General features: G+C 36.2%; 1 protein-coding gene across 1 annotated transcript in view; it reads left to right on the top strand.

Annotated features, from left to right (window-relative positions):
* LOC117344680 (phosphatidylinositol 4,5-bisphosphate 3-kinase catalytic subunit beta isoform-like) overlaps positions 1 to 12,522 on the top strand; it is a 55,052-nt gene extending 42,530 nt beyond the window's left edge. Inside the window, exons 16-22 of the mRNA XM_033907508.1 lie at positions 100 to 171; positions 717 to 826; positions 2,454 to 2,532; positions 3,769 to 3,933; positions 4,405 to 4,522; positions 5,811 to 5,953; positions 6,998 to 12,522. Of these exons, the coding sequence (XP_033763399.1) occupies positions 100 to 171; positions 717 to 826; positions 2,454 to 2,532; positions 3,769 to 3,933; positions 4,405 to 4,522; positions 5,811 to 5,953; positions 6,998 to 7,256 (946 nt within the window). The 3' untranslated portion in view covers positions 7,257 to 12,522. The remainder of the gene's footprint in view (positions 1 to 99; positions 172 to 716; positions 827 to 2,453; positions 2,533 to 3,768; positions 3,934 to 4,404; positions 4,523 to 5,810; positions 5,954 to 6,997) is intronic.
* Positions 12,523 to 18,852: the final 6,330 nt, after the last annotated feature.

Raw genomic sequence — 18,852 nt, forward strand, 5'->3', positions numbered from 1 at the left:
ACCTCAGGTAAGTCTAAATCAGGTCTACTGGTGCACAACCACTAACAGATCTGTATACCCCTCTCACAAGGTCGGCTACCTCAGGTAAGCCTAAATCAGGTCTACTGGTGCACAACCACTAACAGATCTGTATACCCCTCTCACCCCTCTCTTCAAGGTCGGCTACCTCAGGTAAGTCTAAATCAGGTCTACTGGTGCACAACCACTAACAGATCTGTATACCCCTCTCACAAGGTCGGCTACCCAAGTTAGCTTGGATTGTTCTGTCGCCTCTGATGTATTTTGGCGGGGGTTCAGAAGTATAATGTTTTGAGTACGAGAGGGAGATTTTGTAAAAGGACCCTGTCAGGAAGTTAGTTTCTTCAAACCTGAGATATTATTATGGATTCGATTTTATGGAAAATCCTGTGAGATTTTTTTTTTCAGACATGAGAAATGAGAATTGTTATGATATACATGTACATGTAAATGATAGATTTTGTTGAAGGATCCTTTCAGAATACAGTGGAACTTCGTTAACTGGAAGTCGACGGGACCACAAAAAAACTTCGAGTTATCCAAGTGTTCGAATTAAGCGAGTTGTCATTTTTGGTGCAAAGTTTGGTCAATATCTGTCTACATTATATGACCATTATATTATAATTATTAATAATTATAACTCCGCCCTGTCACTCATCAGTTTAGTGTAATGACTAGTCAATACATTTTTCCTTCAGACATGAGAAGTTTAAAGTTATGGATTCTAAGAAGAAGCCTCTGTGGCTACACTGGACAAACACTGATGAGAGGGGCCAGGACATTCTCATCATGTACAAGAATGGGGACGGTAAGTAACAGTTGTGATGACAGGGTATAACTATAAGATAAGGATTCTCTCAAAACATACAGCTGTGTAACTGTTCCTCATTAGTCCCTACCGGTGAAACTGGGGGAACTTTATTATAATAGTTTCCTCTTGCTCCTTCTTGTATGTATGTACATAATGTCGATGTTTGTCAGCACTCCAACAGCTTCACTTCTGGAGGGATTTTTTTTATCAAACTTCACACAATGATTAAGGAACATAATATCTCAGATAACTGAGTTTCAGGGTTTTAGGGTCAATTTCAAGGTCACTTACTATTTTTAACATATGCAAATAGGGAGCAATACCCAGTATGCTTGTTTCTGGTTTCTGGATATCTTTTTTTGTTTTTTTTGTCTTTCTTTTTTTGAATTATTTCGCTACTAGTAGGAATTATAATGGTTAATAGCTTGGTATAGATATGATTTGGAAAGATGTTTATCTAAACACACTTAATATGTTATTTGGATGAAAATGCAGACTAATATTTTGACAGTTGACCTTAAACTGTCATTTCTGTACTTTTTGCTTGTCAAAGAAAACTAGAAATCTCTGAGTTCTTTTTAAGATGAAAAAAAAATATATCCAAATCAAATTTCAAGTCTCAAAATAGACCAAGTTAACTTATGGGTTGTAAGTTGTAATTAAAGATAAAATAAAATTACACAGTCAGTTATTTTTGGTTTCTAATGTTTTGGAGAGCAATCTTTATAGTTAGAACATTAAGATGTATTAACAGTAAGACTGTTAACCAGGGATACTTGTTAATAACCAGGGATACTTGTTAATAACCAGGGATACTTGTTAATAACCAGGGATACTTGTTAATAACTAGAGATACTTGTTAATAACTAGAGATACTTGTTAATAACCAGGGATACTTGTTAATAACCAGGGATACTTGTTGATAACCAGGGATACTTGTTGTTAACCAGGGATACTTGTTAATAACCAGGGATACTTGTTAATAACCAGGGATACTTGTTAATAACTAGAGATACTTGTTGATAACCAGGGATACTTGTTGATAACCAGGGATACTTGTTGATAACCAGGGATACTTGTTGATAACCAGGGATACTTGTTAATAACCAGGGATACTTGTTGATAACTAGAGATACTTGTTGATAACCAGGGATACTTGTTAATAACCAGGGATACTTGTTGATAACCAGGGATACTTGTTGATAACAAGGGATACTTGTTAATAACTAGGGATACTTGTTGATAACCAGGGATACTTGTTAATAACCAGGGATACTTGTTGATAACCAGGGATACTTGTTAATAACCAGGGATACTTGTTGATAACTAGAGATACTTGTTGATAACCAGGGTTACTTGTTGATAACTAGAGATACTTGTTGATAACCAGGGATACTTGTTGATAACCAGGGATACTTGTTGATAACCAGGGATACTTGTTAATAACCAGGGATACTTGTTGATAACCAGGAATACTTGTTGATAACTAGAGATACTTGTTAATAAGCCATAGTCTTTGTAATCTGTAACAATTTAAATGTGGCATATTGTTTCAAGATATTTTTACACTCTTTCTACATTGTATACAAGCTGCATGCCTGAATTAAAAAAAAATCTGTTACAGATCTCAGACAAGATATGCTAACATTACAAATGTTTACAATCATGGACGACATCTGGAGGGCAGATGGTCTCGATCTCAGGTAAATATATATAACACCTGGAGGGTAGAGGATCTCAGGTAAATATATATAACACCTGGAGGGTAGAGGATCTCAGGTAAATATATATAACACCTAGAAGGTAGAGGATCTCAGGTAAAGATATTATATAACACCTGGAGGGCAGATGGTCTCGATCTCAGGTAAATATATATAACACCTGGAGGGTAGAGGATCTCAGGTAAATATATATAACACCTGGAGGGTAGAGGATCTCAGGTAAATATATATAACACCTGGAGGGTAGAGGATCTCAGGTAAATATATATAACACCTGGAGGGTAGAGGATCTCAGGTAAATATATATAACACCTGGAGGGTAGAGGATCTCAAGTAAATATATATAACACCTGGAGGGCAGAGGATCTCGGGTAAATATATATAACACCTGGAGGGCAGAGGATCTCAGGTAAATATATATAACACCTGGAGGGCAGAGGATCTCAGGTAAATATATATAACACCTGGAGGGCAGAGGATCTCAGGTAAATATATTATATAACATCTGGAGGGCAGAGGATCTCAGGTAAATATATATAACACCTGGAGGGCAGAGGATCTCAGGTAAATATATATAACACCTGGAGGGCAGAGGATCTCAGGTAAATATATATAACACCTGGAGGGTAAAGGATCTCAGGTAAATATATATAACACCTGGAGGGCAGAGGATCTCAGGTAAATATATATAACACCTGGAGGGTAAAGGATCTCAGGTAAATATATATAACACCTGGAGGGTAGAGGATCTTGGGTAAATATATTATATAACATCTGGAGGGCAGAGGATCTCAGGTAAATATATTATATAACATCTGGAGGGCAGAGGATCTCAGGTAAATATATTATATAACATCTGGAGGGCTTGGGAATCAATCACAGAAATCACTTTGCTTTCAAGACGCTATTCTTTCATATGAACATACAGGGAAATGGGTGAAAGACAGAGCTAAATATGATATTATTATTTAATGTAAATATAACAATTTAACACTTGTTAGTATTTATTGTCAATATAAATGAAACCTGGTTATTGTCAATATAAATGCAATCTGGGTGACATAAACATTCATGTCACCCTCTTTATATGTCAGGGATACACCCTAACAAGCATTGAATTAATAAACAGAAATAGTAGTATGGGCCAGGGTTTATTAGGCATGGGTTTGCTGCCAGATAGATACCACATTTGATAATGAATGGCACTTGTGTACCCAGGATGAACCCGTACCAATGTGTGGCGACTGGTTTAAATGAGGGTATGATCGAAGTAGTACAGAACTCCGCCACCATCGCCAAGATACAAGGCACCGGCCAAAAATCTGCCTTCAACAAGACAGCATTGTTTGACTGGCTCAAAAAGAAAAATCCACTGGAAGAAAAGTGAGTTTAGCACTTCTATGATAAATGTTTAACATTTTGAATTAACACTTAACACTTTATATGGAAAGAATTGAGTCATGGTTACAGAAATATAATGGGAAAATTACTAATCAACTATACACACTGTTTGGATATATAACGGATATTTTTCATGTTGCATATCATATATATTTCATAAGCCTGATAACACAAATAAAAACATTCACATACACTGCCATACAAGTGTCAATCAAAAGCATTGGACAGATTTAATTAATATTTATGCAAAAAACAGCACAAATAGAAATGCTACACTTGATTAGATTTTTGGGGTCGTCAGTCAAGGTTAAAGGTCAAAGGTCACACTTGACCACTTTTAAAATAAAAGGCTGATGTATAAGATGTCTCGTGAATGCTTGAACGAATTTATGGTGGGGTTGTGTATGCAAGTCACCGTACACTTTAATTTTATTGTCTACCTTTTTTTTTAAGTCTCATAAAAGCAGTGAATGAGTTCACCTTGTCATGTGCTGGCTACAGTGTCGCCACCTACATACTCGGCATCGGCGACAGACACAATGACAACATCATGTTGAAGGAGTCTGGCCAGGTAATTTATGAAAATCAGCTAATTTTTTGTCGCACATAAATTTCTTCTTTAGTCACTAATATCATTAGACTACCAATACCAGTAGGTTCTACCTGTATTGTGGATTATAACCTGAAGGACCAAGGTAAGCTAATGCCATGCTGTGGCATCTGTCTGTCATCCCTCCATCCTTAAACACTATCCAGGGCTATCTGAGGGCTTTTGTGAAATGGGCTCCATTTCCAATTGAAATTATCTCACATTTTAGCCAATACCTAAAACTTGCAGTTTTACTCCTGAAAAAATCTTTCCCAATTTACAAATTTTCTTCCCAAAATGAGACAAAAGGCAGTGAGAAATAACCCTGATTTCTTCAAATGTCTTCCCTTATAGAAAACTTATATAATGGCTATATTGCTGTACATTTTAGCACCATTCTGGCACCAATGTTTTTAAAGCTGCTATATATAATGCTGTAATATTGCAACTTTCGTGCCAGAAACTTTACTTTCAAAATCTGTGTGCAGAAGTGGTACTGCAAACTAGAAAAAAAAACCAAAAAAACAAGAACTACCCAAAGCAGAAAACCAATATGTCATAATATTGCTGCAATAAGCTGGGATCATGAGTATTCTCTTTTACATGAAATTTGGTCAAGATGTTTAGTTAACACAAATACATACTGAGGTCACAAATCAAGGTCAAAGGTCAATGTCATTAGGTTCAAAGGTGAAGGTCAAATTTTTGTATCTTTTTACTGACAAATATTTTGTTATGATAATATTGTTTGCTGGGTTTATCGCTCCCAGCTGTAACCAGAAATCTAAATGAAAAAAGGAAAAATTTTGACTGCGCATGCAATACATAATAAAAGTGTGTCATATCCCAAACTTAGGAAGTATTTGATGTATAAAATAACTTAAATAGGAGTGTCTTGCCATAATCACTTAACCAGGTAAGCAATGCAAGCTCTCTGGGCCTCTTGTTGTATATTATATGATGTGTCATGATCAATAGGTCTTGTATACTTGGATCCGCACTGGCCGAGTGGTTAAGGTGTCCTGACACTTTATTACTAGCCCTTCACCTGCGAGTTCGAAACCCATGTGGGGATGTTGCCAGGTGCTGACCGTAGGTTGGTGGTTTCTTCGGCTTTCCTCCACCTCCCAAAACCCAGGCAGGTCATTAAATAACACTGACTGTTAATAGGACGTTAAACAAAGTAAACCAAACCTAACCAAAAGTCTTGTAGACAACAAATTGAACCAACATATTGTTATTTACTTACCTGGTAATTATTTTTTTGCAGCTATTCCACATTGACTTTGGACATTTCCTTGGTAACTTCAAAAGTAAATTTGGTGTAAAGAGAGAACGAGTTCCGTTCATTCTAACAGAACACTTTGACTACATCATCACTAAAGGAGAATCAATGATGGAAAACTATATCAAGTAAGTATAGATACACAAAAGTACATTTGATAAAAAAGAATCTCTCTTCAGAAGAGGAAGGTGTTTAAAACATTATTGAATTTAAGGACCCCGTAAAAATCTTAGTAAAGGATCTATCCTTCAATTTTTGATACTTTTCTATGGAAAATTTAAAGTTAAGGAATTTTGGTTGTTTAGTGAGGTTTCACTGTACTGTGTTATCAATAGCATAAAAGTCAAGGTAAAGGCTGAGAACCGGTGAAACATGTTCTTCAGGTTGATAATGATTTAATTGAATATACTTTGCTGCAGTGGCTGAGTTTGTTAACAGAAGCCCACGTGGGGCAGTTTCATGGTACTGACCGTAGGCCGGTGGTTTTTCTCAGGGTACTCTGGCTAACCTCCGCCTACAAAACCTGGCATGTCCTTAAATGACCCTGGCTGTTAATAGGATGTTAAACAAAATAAAACCAAACTTTGCTGTATCACAACCAGTGTTGGTGACTACTGTCATCTTCATCAGACAAATCACCAATAAGATGTATTGACACTGAGGTGATAATAGTCAGATTATCAGATTACGTTTAAATTAACAAGTCTTTTTGTCTGTGCTATAATCTTAAGTACCGTGATGTCACAGTGGTAATTGAAACAGTTTGCAGACTTGTGTGAAGTAATTACACGACCGTTTATTTGATTGCAAACCACAGTGTGAATACACTTCACTTGCATTTGTACTGGGTGTTGTTGTTGTCCTTCTTCTTCTTCTGTTTTTTTACAATAACTTGTTCAGGTTCATAACTTCCAAAAAGTTGAAGCCCTAATGATCAAAGGTCAAAGGAGTGCAAAACAAATCAATGCATAGTAGGAGAGACATTAGTTTTTGTTCCAGTTTGTCTGATGAAGGTGACAGAGTGTTGTCACTGAAACATTGCGGAAACATCACAGGTAAAAAGAATAATAAAATACTGTGTAATATACCAAAGTCTATTCACAAAATATGAGAAAGTTAACGTTTGACATGTGAACATTTTGTGATCATGTAAATGTATGTTTTATTAACAGGTTCAGGAGCACTTGTGAAGAAGCTTACCTTATAATCCGTCGGAAGGGCTCGCTCCTCATCCGACTATTTATGATGATGATCATGGCAGGGATTCCCCAGTTGACAACCGTGAATGATGTTGAATATTTGAAAGAGACCCTGGCCCTCCATCTCTCCGAAGACGAGGCCAGAGCCCGTTTCCTTCAGAAGTTCCAGGAAGCTAGCAGTAGCAGCTGGACAACTAAAGTGAATTGGTGGATACATCTAAAGGCCCACTGAGGTGTAATACACTGGACGTTTTATCCTCGTGTCAAAACTAGTAGTGTAGGAAAATACCAAATTGTCCTAATGGAGGTTATACCCTGGTAGGATCAAATCTAGTACTCTGGGAGAGTACTTAATTGTCCTTATGGATGTTGTTATACTCTGGTAGGATCAAGTCTAGTAGTCTAGGACAGTACTGAATTGTCCTAATGGATGGCATACCCTAGCAGGATCAAACTATCCTTCTGTTACACAAAATACATACATCTTTTTTCTCTCGGGAATTTCTTTGTTTTTAGCTATGTGATACTGAGGTAGAAGTATTTTGTTGTTTCCGGTAAGTTATATTCTCTGTTATATAATCTTTGATTGATGTTTGTTGTATATAGTATTGTTATATTATACAATATAATATTGTATACACCTGTTATACATACTTTATAGGGGCATCCCGTTTTTGTTAGGGAATAGATAACTCTGTCTCGTATATGCATGAGGTAGAAAAGACAGCTGTCTTGGGCTAAAGGTAGAAAATGACAGTTGGCATGTGTTATGGACAGAAAAGGAGAGCTTGCATGTGCTATGGGTAGGAAAAGCCAGATGGAATGTGCTACGGGTAGGAAAAGCCAGATGGAATGTGCTACGGGTAGGAAAAGCCAGATGGAATGTGCAATTGGTAGGAAAAGCCAGATGGAATGTGCTATGGGCAGAACAAAGACAGCTGGCATGTGCTCTGGAAAGAAATGACAGCTTGCATGTGATGTAGACAGAAAATGACTGCTGGCATGTGCTATGGACAGAAAATGACAGCTGGCATGTGATGTAGACAGAAAATGACAGCTGGCATGTGCTATGGACAGAAAATGGCAGCTGGTATGTCATATGGGCAGAAAAGACAGCTTGTATGTGATGTGGACAGAAAAAGACAGCTTGATGTGTTATTGGTAGGAAAAACCAGATGGAATGTGTTATGGGCAGAAAAAAGACAGCTGGCATGTGCTAGAGGTAGAACAAGACAGCTGGCATGTGCTAGAGGTAGAACAAGACAGCTGGCATGTGCTAAAGGTAGAACAAGACAGCTGGCATGTGCTAAAGGTAGAACAAGACAGCTGGCATGTGCTAGAGGTAGAACAAGACAGCTGGCATGTGCTAGAGGTAGAACAAGACAGCTGGCATGTGCTAAAGGTAGAACAAGACAGCTGGCATGTGCTAAAGGTAGAACAAGACAGCTGGCATGTGCTAAAGGTAGAACAAGACAGCTGGCATGTGCTAAAGGTAGAACAAGACAGCTGGCATGTGCTAAAGGTAGAACAAGACAGCTGGCATGTGCTAAAGGTAGAACAAGACAGCTGGCATGTGCTAAAGGTAGAACAAGACAGCTGGCATGTGCTAAAGGTAGAACAAGACAGCTTGCATGCTTATGGCTCTGACTTTGTATTAATAAGTTATTATGAACCAACAACGAACTTAATTGAGGACTGCAGGACGAAGTTAGGGATATGTTAATATTTGAGTCAATCCATTTTATTGGGATGAGACGTTTATTGGGATGAGACATTTAACGAGATTAGACATTTGTTGAATATTTAGTATTTCATTATCATATTTCCTGACTTTTTTATATAGTAACAAAGTATATGATATTTTGCATCATTCCACGGATCCTATCTTATTTATTTAGATGTAAATATTTTCTTTTTAAGGTTCAATGTATTAAGTTAATTGAGTTGTTACCGAGTGTCAAGCTTTAAAGGAAGATAATTAATATATTGTGTGCAATTTTTGTTAAACTGTTATCATCTGTATGATACTGAATTTATCTCAAAGTTTATGTTGATAATAAGCACATCCTTATTGCAATCAATTAGAAATCCCAACAATTGTGGTTTCTCTGACCTGTAATAAGCCTGTCCCTTACTTTGAGTAAGAGGTCATGTGTTGACCCAATGGGCTTAAACACTATTAGTATTTTATATATTGTTCCATAAGATGTGTACATACATTTGTAGGATTCATGCACATTCCTCTAGATATTTTAAATTTTAGATCTATTTTGAGTTTCCTAAGTGTAAATTCCTGTCAAGATTTCCACGATTCAGGCCTCTAGCATTAGTGACGAGTGCTATAAGGACAAAACAGGAATATGATGCAGTTCAATTCCTTTTTGTCTCCAATGTGTCTCTCAATTTGTTTTAAACAGTGGTATTATTCTGTGTTAAAACAGTGGTAATATTCTGTGTTAAAACAGTCGTGATATTCTGTGTGAAAACAGTGGTATTATTCTGTATTAAAACAATGGTAATATTCTGTGTTAAAACAGTGGTATTATTCTGTGTTAAAACAGTGGTAATATTCAGTGTTAAAACAGTGGTGATATTCAGTGTTAAACAGTGGTATTATTCTGTGTTAAAACAGTGGTATTATTCTGTGTTAAAACAGTGGTATAATTCTGTGTTAAAACAGTGGTAATATTCTGTGTTAAAACAGTGGTAATATTCTGTGTTAAAACAGTGGTAATATTCAGTGTTAAAACAGTGGTATTATTCTGTGTTAAAACAGTGGTATTATTCTGTGTTAAAACAGTGGTATAATTCTGTGTTAAAACAGTGGTATTATTCTGTGTTAAAACAGTGGTAATATTCTGTGTTAAAACTGGTGATATTCAGTTTTAAAACAGTGGTAATATTCTGTGTTAAAACAGTGGTAATATTCTGTGTTAAAACAGTGGTAATATTCTGTGTTAAAACAGTGGTAATATTCAGTGTTAAAACAGTGGTATTATTCAGTGTTAAAACAGTGGTGATATTCTGTGTTAAAACAGTGGTATTATTCTGTGTTAAAACAGTGGTATTATTCTGTGTTAAAACAGTGGTAATATTCAGTGTTAAAACAGTGGTATTATTCTGTGTTAAAACAGTGGTAATATTCAGTGTTAAAACAGTGGTATTATTCTGTATTAAAACAGTGGTGATATTCTGTGTTAAAACAGTGGTGATATTCTGTATTAAAACAGTTGTAATATTCTGTGTTAAAACAGTGGTAATATTCAGTGTTAAAACAGTGGTATTATTCTGTGTTAAAACAGTGGTATTATTCTGTGTTAAAACAGTGGTATTATTCTGTGTTAAAACAGTGGTAATATTCAGTGTTAAAACAGTGGTATTATTCTGTGTTAAAACAGTGGTAATATTCAGTGTTAAAACAGTGGTATTATTCTGTGTTAAAACAATGGTGATATTCTGTGTTAAAACAGTGGTAATATTCAGTGTTAAAACAGTGGTATTATTCTGTGTTAAAACAGTGGTATTATTCTGTGTTAAAACAATGGTGATATTCTGTGTTAAAACAGTGGTATTATTCTGTGTTAAAACAGTGGTAATATTCAGTGTTAAAACAGTGGTAATATTCAGTGTTAAAACAGTGGTAATAGTCTGTGTTAAAACAGTGGTATTATTCTGTGTTAAAACAGTGGTGGTAATATTCTGTGTTAAAACAGTGGTAATATTCTGTGTTAAAACAGTGGTGATATTCAGTGTTAAAACAGTGGTAATATTCTGTGTTAAAACAGTGGTAATATTCTGTGATAAAACAGTGGTAATATTCAGTGTTAAAACAGTGGTAATATTCAGTGTTAAAACAGTGGTATTATTCTGTGTTAAAACAGTGGTATTATTCTGTGTTAAAACAATGGTAATATTCAGTGTTAAAACAGTGGTATTATTCTGTGTTAAAACAATGGTGATATTCAGTGTTAAAACAGTGGTATTATTCTGTGTTAAAACAGTGGTAATATTCTGTGTTAAAACAGTGGTGGTAATATTCTGCTTATTACAAAATAAACCAGTGTCCCTTATTTGGCTAATCCGTATACATTTTAAAACCTTGTAAAAAAATTCAATATAACAAACTATTTTCTCTGGTCCTGATCGATTTGTATAAACTAGTTTTAGATCTACCTTTTTTAGACAAAACAGTTATAAAATGGTAAAATATCTGAATTTACTGAAAGGGTATCTATAACAAATTAATCTATTTGCAACTATTTGCTTGTGTATGTTTTGTAGAAGGTAAAGAGTATATTTAGTTTTAACTGTAAAGTTAGTGACAAATTAATTCTGGATATGTATTAATCTTAAATTAACTATTTTGTATCTTAAAATCAGCTTAATCCTTTAATGCCTTTCAGTATGATACAGGAGTACATGTACAGTATTACAGTATGTAGAAGTACAATTGTTAGCCTTTCAGTACGATACAGAAGTACATGTACAGTATGTAGAAGTACAAGTGTTAGACTTTCAGTACGATACAGAAGTACATGTACAGTATGTAGAAGTACAAGTGTTGGCCTTTCAGTACGATACAGAAGTACATGTACAGTATGTAGAAGTACAAGTGTTAGACTTTCAGTACGATACAGAAGTACATGTACAGTATTACAGTATGTAGAAGTACAAGTGTTAGCCTTTCAGTACGATACAGAAGTACATGTACAGTATTACAGTATATAGAAGTACCACTGTTAGCCTTTCAGTATGATGCTGGAGTACATGTACAGTATTACAGTATATAGAAGTACCACTGTTAGCCTTTCAGTAGGATACAGAAGTACATGTACAGTATTACAGTATATAGAAGTACCACTGTTAGCCTTTAAGTATGATACTGGAGTACATGTACAGTATGTAGAAGTACAACTGTTAGACTTTCAGTAGGATACAGAAGTACATGTACAGTATTACAGTATATAGAAGTACCACTGTTAGCCTTTAAGTATGATACTGGAGTACATGTACAGTATTACAGTATGTAGAAGTACAAGTGTTGGCCTTTCAGTATGATACAGGAGTACATGTACAGTATTACAGTATGTAGAAGTACAACTGTTAGCCTTTCGGGACGATACGGGAGCAGAAGTACTTAGTGTTACAATATAATGAACTAAAGTTACTTCATAAATCATCAATGCAATCTTTAATATGTGATGCAAGCAATCACAACTAATATGTTCTAATCAACAGTTATCAATATTGAAATGTTGAGTTTTTACAAGCCATTCCTATTTCTGTGCCATGAAGTTTGATAGATTATGTAAATGTGTTAGATGAGTATGTGTGATGCAGTGTACATGTATATAAGGCAGTCCTATGATAAACGTTATTGTCCAGTATACTGTAAAGATTATATTCAGGGAATTTTATTTTCTATTATAGAATCACAAAAAGAAATTCCTTCACAATAATAACTAATGTAACAAATTGATTACACCAATAACTTTAAGTTTGTCCGGACAACTCCTCCTAAACCGAAGGGCCGATTTCAATGAAACTTCACACAAATATAGAGGACCATGTGTAGATGTGCATGCCACTTTCTTTTTCTCAAAATTATGGTTGCTATGGCAACTGGTCACAATAAACATGTTTTCCGATAAGAACCATAACTTTAAGTTTGTCCGGACAACTCCTCCTAAACCGAAGGGCCGATTTCAATGAAACTTCACACAAATATAGAGGACTATGTCTAGATGTGCATGTCACTTTCTTTTCCCCAAAATTATGGTTGCTCTGGCAACTGGCCACTATATTACTGGGTTATCTTAGTTAGCCTTTGATTAAGAGTTCCAATTCACCATTGACTCGTGCAGGTTGCGGGGGTATTAGTCAGCCATCCTGGCGACAGTTCTAGTTATCTCTGACTCTGATAACACAAAGTCCCTGCTTATCTCAAAGTTAAAATTTAGTTCCAAAAAAGTATTCTTAATATGAAATAAACTTAGTAACAGCAAATGTTTGGGATATCTCAAAAGTTACATTAAAAGTTCGGGATATCTCAGAGTTTTTTTCACCCACCTGACTTCGTGATAAAACAGTTTACTGTATTTCAGTGCCCCCGCTAGTGAATTCCAACCACTGGTTAAGCTAAAGAGAGATTTTCCCAAGGCGAGTCTGCAGGAAGAAGCTTGTACATTTGATTTAACTTCAGATGTTATTAGAAAAATATTTTTTGTTCATAATTTCCTTTAAAAAACAAATCCCTCTTTTATTTTGACTTTCAGGTAACTGACAGAAATTTGAACCAGTGGGGAGGGGTGGGGATATCAACAGTAGTCTATAACTTCACAAATGTCACGGGAACTACACAAGCACCACCATATGTAAAGAAAATAGGTCAAAATCATTATAAATACATTAAATGATTTATCTTTCTAAATCTACACTAAAGCCATTATGATAATAATGCTCTAACCTTCTTCCTGCAAGCTAGGCATCAGACTATTAAACCTGCTGGTACTCTTTAAGCATATTTTAGTTTATTTTTTTAGCTCATCTGGCCCGAGGGCCAAGTGAGCCTATGCCGTGGCACGGTGTCTGTCGTCCGTCTGACATCAACTTTTTCATATAAACAACTTCTTCTTAATAACCAAAAGTCCTAGAAGCAAGATAATTGCCAGAAAGGTTCTTTGGATAAAGATGGACAAAGTTTGTGAAAAGAATTGACCTTGACCCATGTTCATTAAATTATAAAATATAAATATCCTAAGACACCTTTTCAAATAACCGTGAGGCCCTGGTATCTTATATATGTCTCTGATACACTTGTTCTCAGTTATATTAATGTATGATAAGGATCACTTGATAGCAGTTAAGCGATTCAGGCCCAATGGGCCCTTGTTATTAGGATTCTTTTTTGGTAAAATTGTCTCAAAATGAGCAAGTTAGTTAGTACATGATGTATAATTTAACTTTGTTTTCGATGTTAATTGCTGCACCAGGCTTTACGTGCATCGCAAGTTGTAGGATGACTTATTCTCCACAAACCGTTTTTTACCTGGCCCGGTGATACGCATCACATATCTATTTGTCTCTATTTTATGCCATTTTCCAGAAGGGACAAAAATCACCAACAAATTATCTATTAAGATATTGAATATTTTGGAAAATTATGTCCATTTCATGATTTCCGTGAAAAAAAAAATCTTTTGCTCAAGCTAAAAGTTTGAACCTTCATGAATTGGTGATTTTCTCCCATGTCTGCTATTGACCTGATATTTACTTATTGCCCCCAATGTTACACTTTGGATGTTGACCTTTTCATTTCTCCTGCCTGCCCTTTCTTAATAATGTCCCATTAGACACTTGTCCTTCTGTGACCCCGGCTAATGGTGTGTCACTCTAGACACTTGTCCTCATGTGACCCTGGCTGTTGGTGTATCCCACTAGACACTTGTCCTCCTGTGACCCTGACTGTTGGTGTGTCCCTATAGACACTTTTCCTCCCATGACCCTGGCTGTTGGTGTGTCCCTATAGACACTTGTCCTCATGTGACCCTGGCTGTTGGTGTGTCCCTATAGACACTTGTCCTCATGTGACCCTGGCTGTTGGTGTGTCCCTATAGACACTTTTCCTCCCATGACCCTGGCTGTTGGTGTGTCCCTATAGACACTTTTCCTCCTGTGACCCTGGCTGTTGGTGTGTCCCTATAGACACTTTTCCTCCCATGACCCTGGCTGTTGGTGTGTCCCTATAGAGACTTGTCCTCATGTGACCCTGGCTGTTGGTGTATCACTCTAGGCACTTTTCCTCCCATGACCCTGGCTGTTGGTGTGTCACTCTAGGCACTTTTCCTCCCATGACCCTGGCTGTTGGTGTGTCCCTATAGACACTTGTCCTCATGTGACCCTGGCTGTTGGTGTGTCCCTATAGACACTTGTCCTCATGTGACCCTGACTGTTGGTGTATCCCACTAGACACTTTTCCTCCCATGACCCTGGCTGTTGGTGTGTCCCTATAGACACTTTTCCTCCTGTGACCCTGGCTGTTGGTGTATCACTCTAGGCACTTTTCCTCCCATGACCCTGGCTGTTGGTGTGTCCCTATAGACACTTTTCCTCCTGTGACCCTGACTGTTGGTGTATCACTCTAGGCACTTTTCCTCCCATGACCCTGGCTGTTGGTGTGTCCCTATAGACACTTGTCCTCATGTGACCCTGGCTGTTGGTGTGTCCCTATAGACACTTTTCCTCCTGTGACCCTGACTGTTGGTGTATCACTCTAGGCACTTTTCCTCCCATGACCCTGGCTGTTGGTGTGTCCCTATAGACACTTTTCCTCCCATGACCCTGGCTGTTGGTGTGTCCCTATAGACACTTGTCCTCATGTGACCCTGGCTGTTGGTGTGTCCCACTAGACACTTTTCCTCCTGTGACCCTGACTGTTGGTGTATCACTCTAGACACTTTTCCTCCCATGACCCTGGCTGTTGGTGTGTCCCTATAGACACTTGTCCTCATGTGACCCTGGCTGTTGGTGTATCCCACTAGACACTTTTCCTCCTGTGACCCTGACTGTTGGTGTATCCCACTAGACACTTTTCCTCCTGTGACCCTGGCTGTTGGTGTATCCCACTAGACACTTTTCCTCCCATGACCCTGGCTGTTGGTGTATCCCACTAGACACTTTTCCTCCTGTGACCCTGACTGTTGGTGTATCCCACTAGAGACTTGTCCTCATGTGACCCTGGCTGTTGGTGTATCACTCTAGGCACTTTTCCTCCCATGACCCTGGCTGTTGGTGTGTCCCTATAGACACTTGTCCTCATGTGACCCTGGCTGTTGGTGTGTCCCTATAGAGACTTGTCCTCATGTGACCCTGACTGTTGGTGTATCCCACTAGACACTTTTCCTCCCATGACCCTGGTTGATGGTGTTTCACTCTAGACACTTGTCCTCCTGTGACCCTGGCTGTTGGTGTCTATATACAATTACATGCCTTTTTTACACAGAAACAATGAAAAAAAAAAAAATTATGACAAGCCTTTTGAGCCAACATTATTCAGTATCTTGATCGAATCTAATGAGCCAATTTAGCTTAATACAGTAATGACAGATACAACTTACTATGAATGAGAAATGCTTATGGTGCTTTTTTTAATTTTCATATTTTGTAAATAACATTATATATATATCATTAAACAATTATTTACCCATAACAAAAGATATTGTACTTAAATGCAGGATGTTTTTCTATATAACTTTGACTGATAATAATTACAATGATTTTGATAATTTTTCAATTTCAATTGCTCATTGTTAATAATTCTTGGAAGGAATTCTTTCCAGAAAATATGCATTGCATAATATTTTTAAGAGTACAGTCATGTAGCTGCAGTTAATTTTTTTCTTGTATGATAATATCATGGCGCACGTGAAACGGTACCATTAAGATTCTGTGCCATTTAAATAGATTACAGATAGATAATTATGTTAATGATATGTCTCAGGAGAATATTTTATATATTTTATCAGAGGTCATAGCTTCTTTGTCCTGTCCCCCATTATTTCGAGGACTTGCTAGCATAGATTGTAATAAATGAATTGTTTCGTCATTGAGAAATCCATATCTTTGGTGCAGAAACATTCTGATCTCAACTTAGGTGCACAGAGGCAGACAAAATAGGAAATTCTTCACTTAGAGATGCATTTAACACATAAGGTAAATCTTTGTTATAGGGATTGAACCGTGTTTTATTGCGTTTACGTTAATATAAACGCAATGGGATACAGACATATTCTATATAGCGCTTCATGGTTATGTTACCGATTCCCGCACTTATTACTCCGCTGAGACTTTTTTCACTGCGGTTACGATAATTTAAAGAAGTCAAAGTTTACTAAGCTGGAGAAGGAAGAGATGTAAATATATTGTTGTAGTAGAAAAATCTTTCACATTGATTATTGTTAAATCGTTAAGTCTTTGCAAACCCTATGCAGAGTAATTAGGACAATTTGTGCCTTTTCAAATATTTAAAATTTTTATAATTGTCATGTTGGAGAGAAGTAATTGAATCACTCTTTATGCCTTTTCCCATTGTTGGTTGGCGATTGACAAACTGTCATCTCACTATGTCTTTCTTGTGTGGTATATAGGAACTGCAGTATATGTGTCCGGGTAAGAACGAAAGATATTTATATATATCCTTGGAAGATACATAAATTTATATATACTCTGTGTACTAAATCATTTAACATTTTTATGCACGTTGATATTTTGGAGATGTTAATTTCTTACTTTATATATATTTTTCATATAATTGTATCAAAGCCAGCATTACTTATTTTGTAGACATTTTCACTTTATTGTTTCCAATACTTTTGCATTCCAAAATATTGATCAATCCATTGTATGCAATTTTTATAATAAACCTTATTTTCTACAATACTTAACAAGGCAACAAACATGGACATCAAATAGGCAACAAACGTCGTATACTGTAAGTTTGATAACAATCCCTTGTTTCGACATTACGTAACGTGCCAAAAGTATTTGGTCACATATTTTATGATATTTCTAAAATGTATTTCATGCATTTAAATTTTTTTTTTATCAATTTTGATTACCTCTATATTCAAATTTTATACATTACTAGACAATTGATCTTCACCTGGTATTTTTTACATACACGGATTTTTTCAGGTTTTGGTTTTCCTGGTATAGATTGATATATGTACAACAAAATTAAAGTGTGACGTCATTTTCTGCTTTATCCTAATTAGTTGCTAAACTTTTAAGACTGTTAATACATACAATATCTTATAAAATTGGCTACGGAAAATTTTACAAATATCAGAGGAATGAGCAAATAATTCTCTATGTGTATGTGAAACTTCAGTAAATTTCATTGCAAAACGAGGATATAAAAATTCATTGAAAGTTTGTTAAAATGCATGAAATACATAGTAAAAATATCACATGACCAAATATCTTTGGCACACCACAGTAAAAAGCTGATAGTAATCGCACATTACATTGAACAATACTTGACAGCAAAACTTTATTCTGCAATTATTTAAATTTATTCAAATTGAATACATGAATAAACGTGTCAATAATTCCAAATTTTAAAGGCTTCTTAAATGAGCCTTTATTAAGGAAACTGATTCCTTTCAAGTCACCATCTTGGCTCTTCTACTTCAAATCTATGCAACCATGACGCCACAATCCAATTAAGATGTCATCAAAACAAACGAGCCTATAGTGACGTCTTCAATTTCCGTATCAGATGCATCACTCAATCACACTGGCTTGACATTGCAGCCATGTGGATGGTTGTGTTCCGAACATTTATAATCAGTTGTTCCTCATGGAGAAGCCAATATTTTTCTACAGTCAGTAGTCTTCTGGACATTTTTGTTTTTAATTATTCTTGTCATGGTCACAAAAGTGCCGTTTGATCACGCAGGTGTTCCATGTTCTTGCATATCAAAGCATACATCACATTCCTGGTCGAACGTTTAGCTGTTTACTTTCCATGTCACGTACACCCTGTTTTATTTTTTTAGCATATGTTGTAACTGCAATCCATTTTCACTTGAATTTGCAATATTCAAGTGTGTCACGCAAAATTCTATCCCTTGCAGCTTCAGTCTTATCCACAAAGACAATTCTAGAACTTTTTCTGGTCTGACGGTGATATCGCTATACTGCAGTAATGAATGCCTGCTGCACTTCAGGCGCCATGTTAAGTTTTCTGGAAGTTTAGATTGTAAACTATATTATCGTTATAACTAGATGTACAAATGTTTTTTATCTTGTGTGAAGTATTTTGTTTT

The sequence above is a fragment of the Pecten maximus genome, chromosome 16 (genome assembly GCF_902652985.1).
Source record: "Pecten maximus chromosome 16, xPecMax1.1, whole genome shotgun sequence".
Classification (NCBI taxonomy): domain Eukaryota; kingdom Metazoa; phylum Mollusca; class Bivalvia; order Pectinida; family Pectinidae; genus Pecten; species Pecten maximus.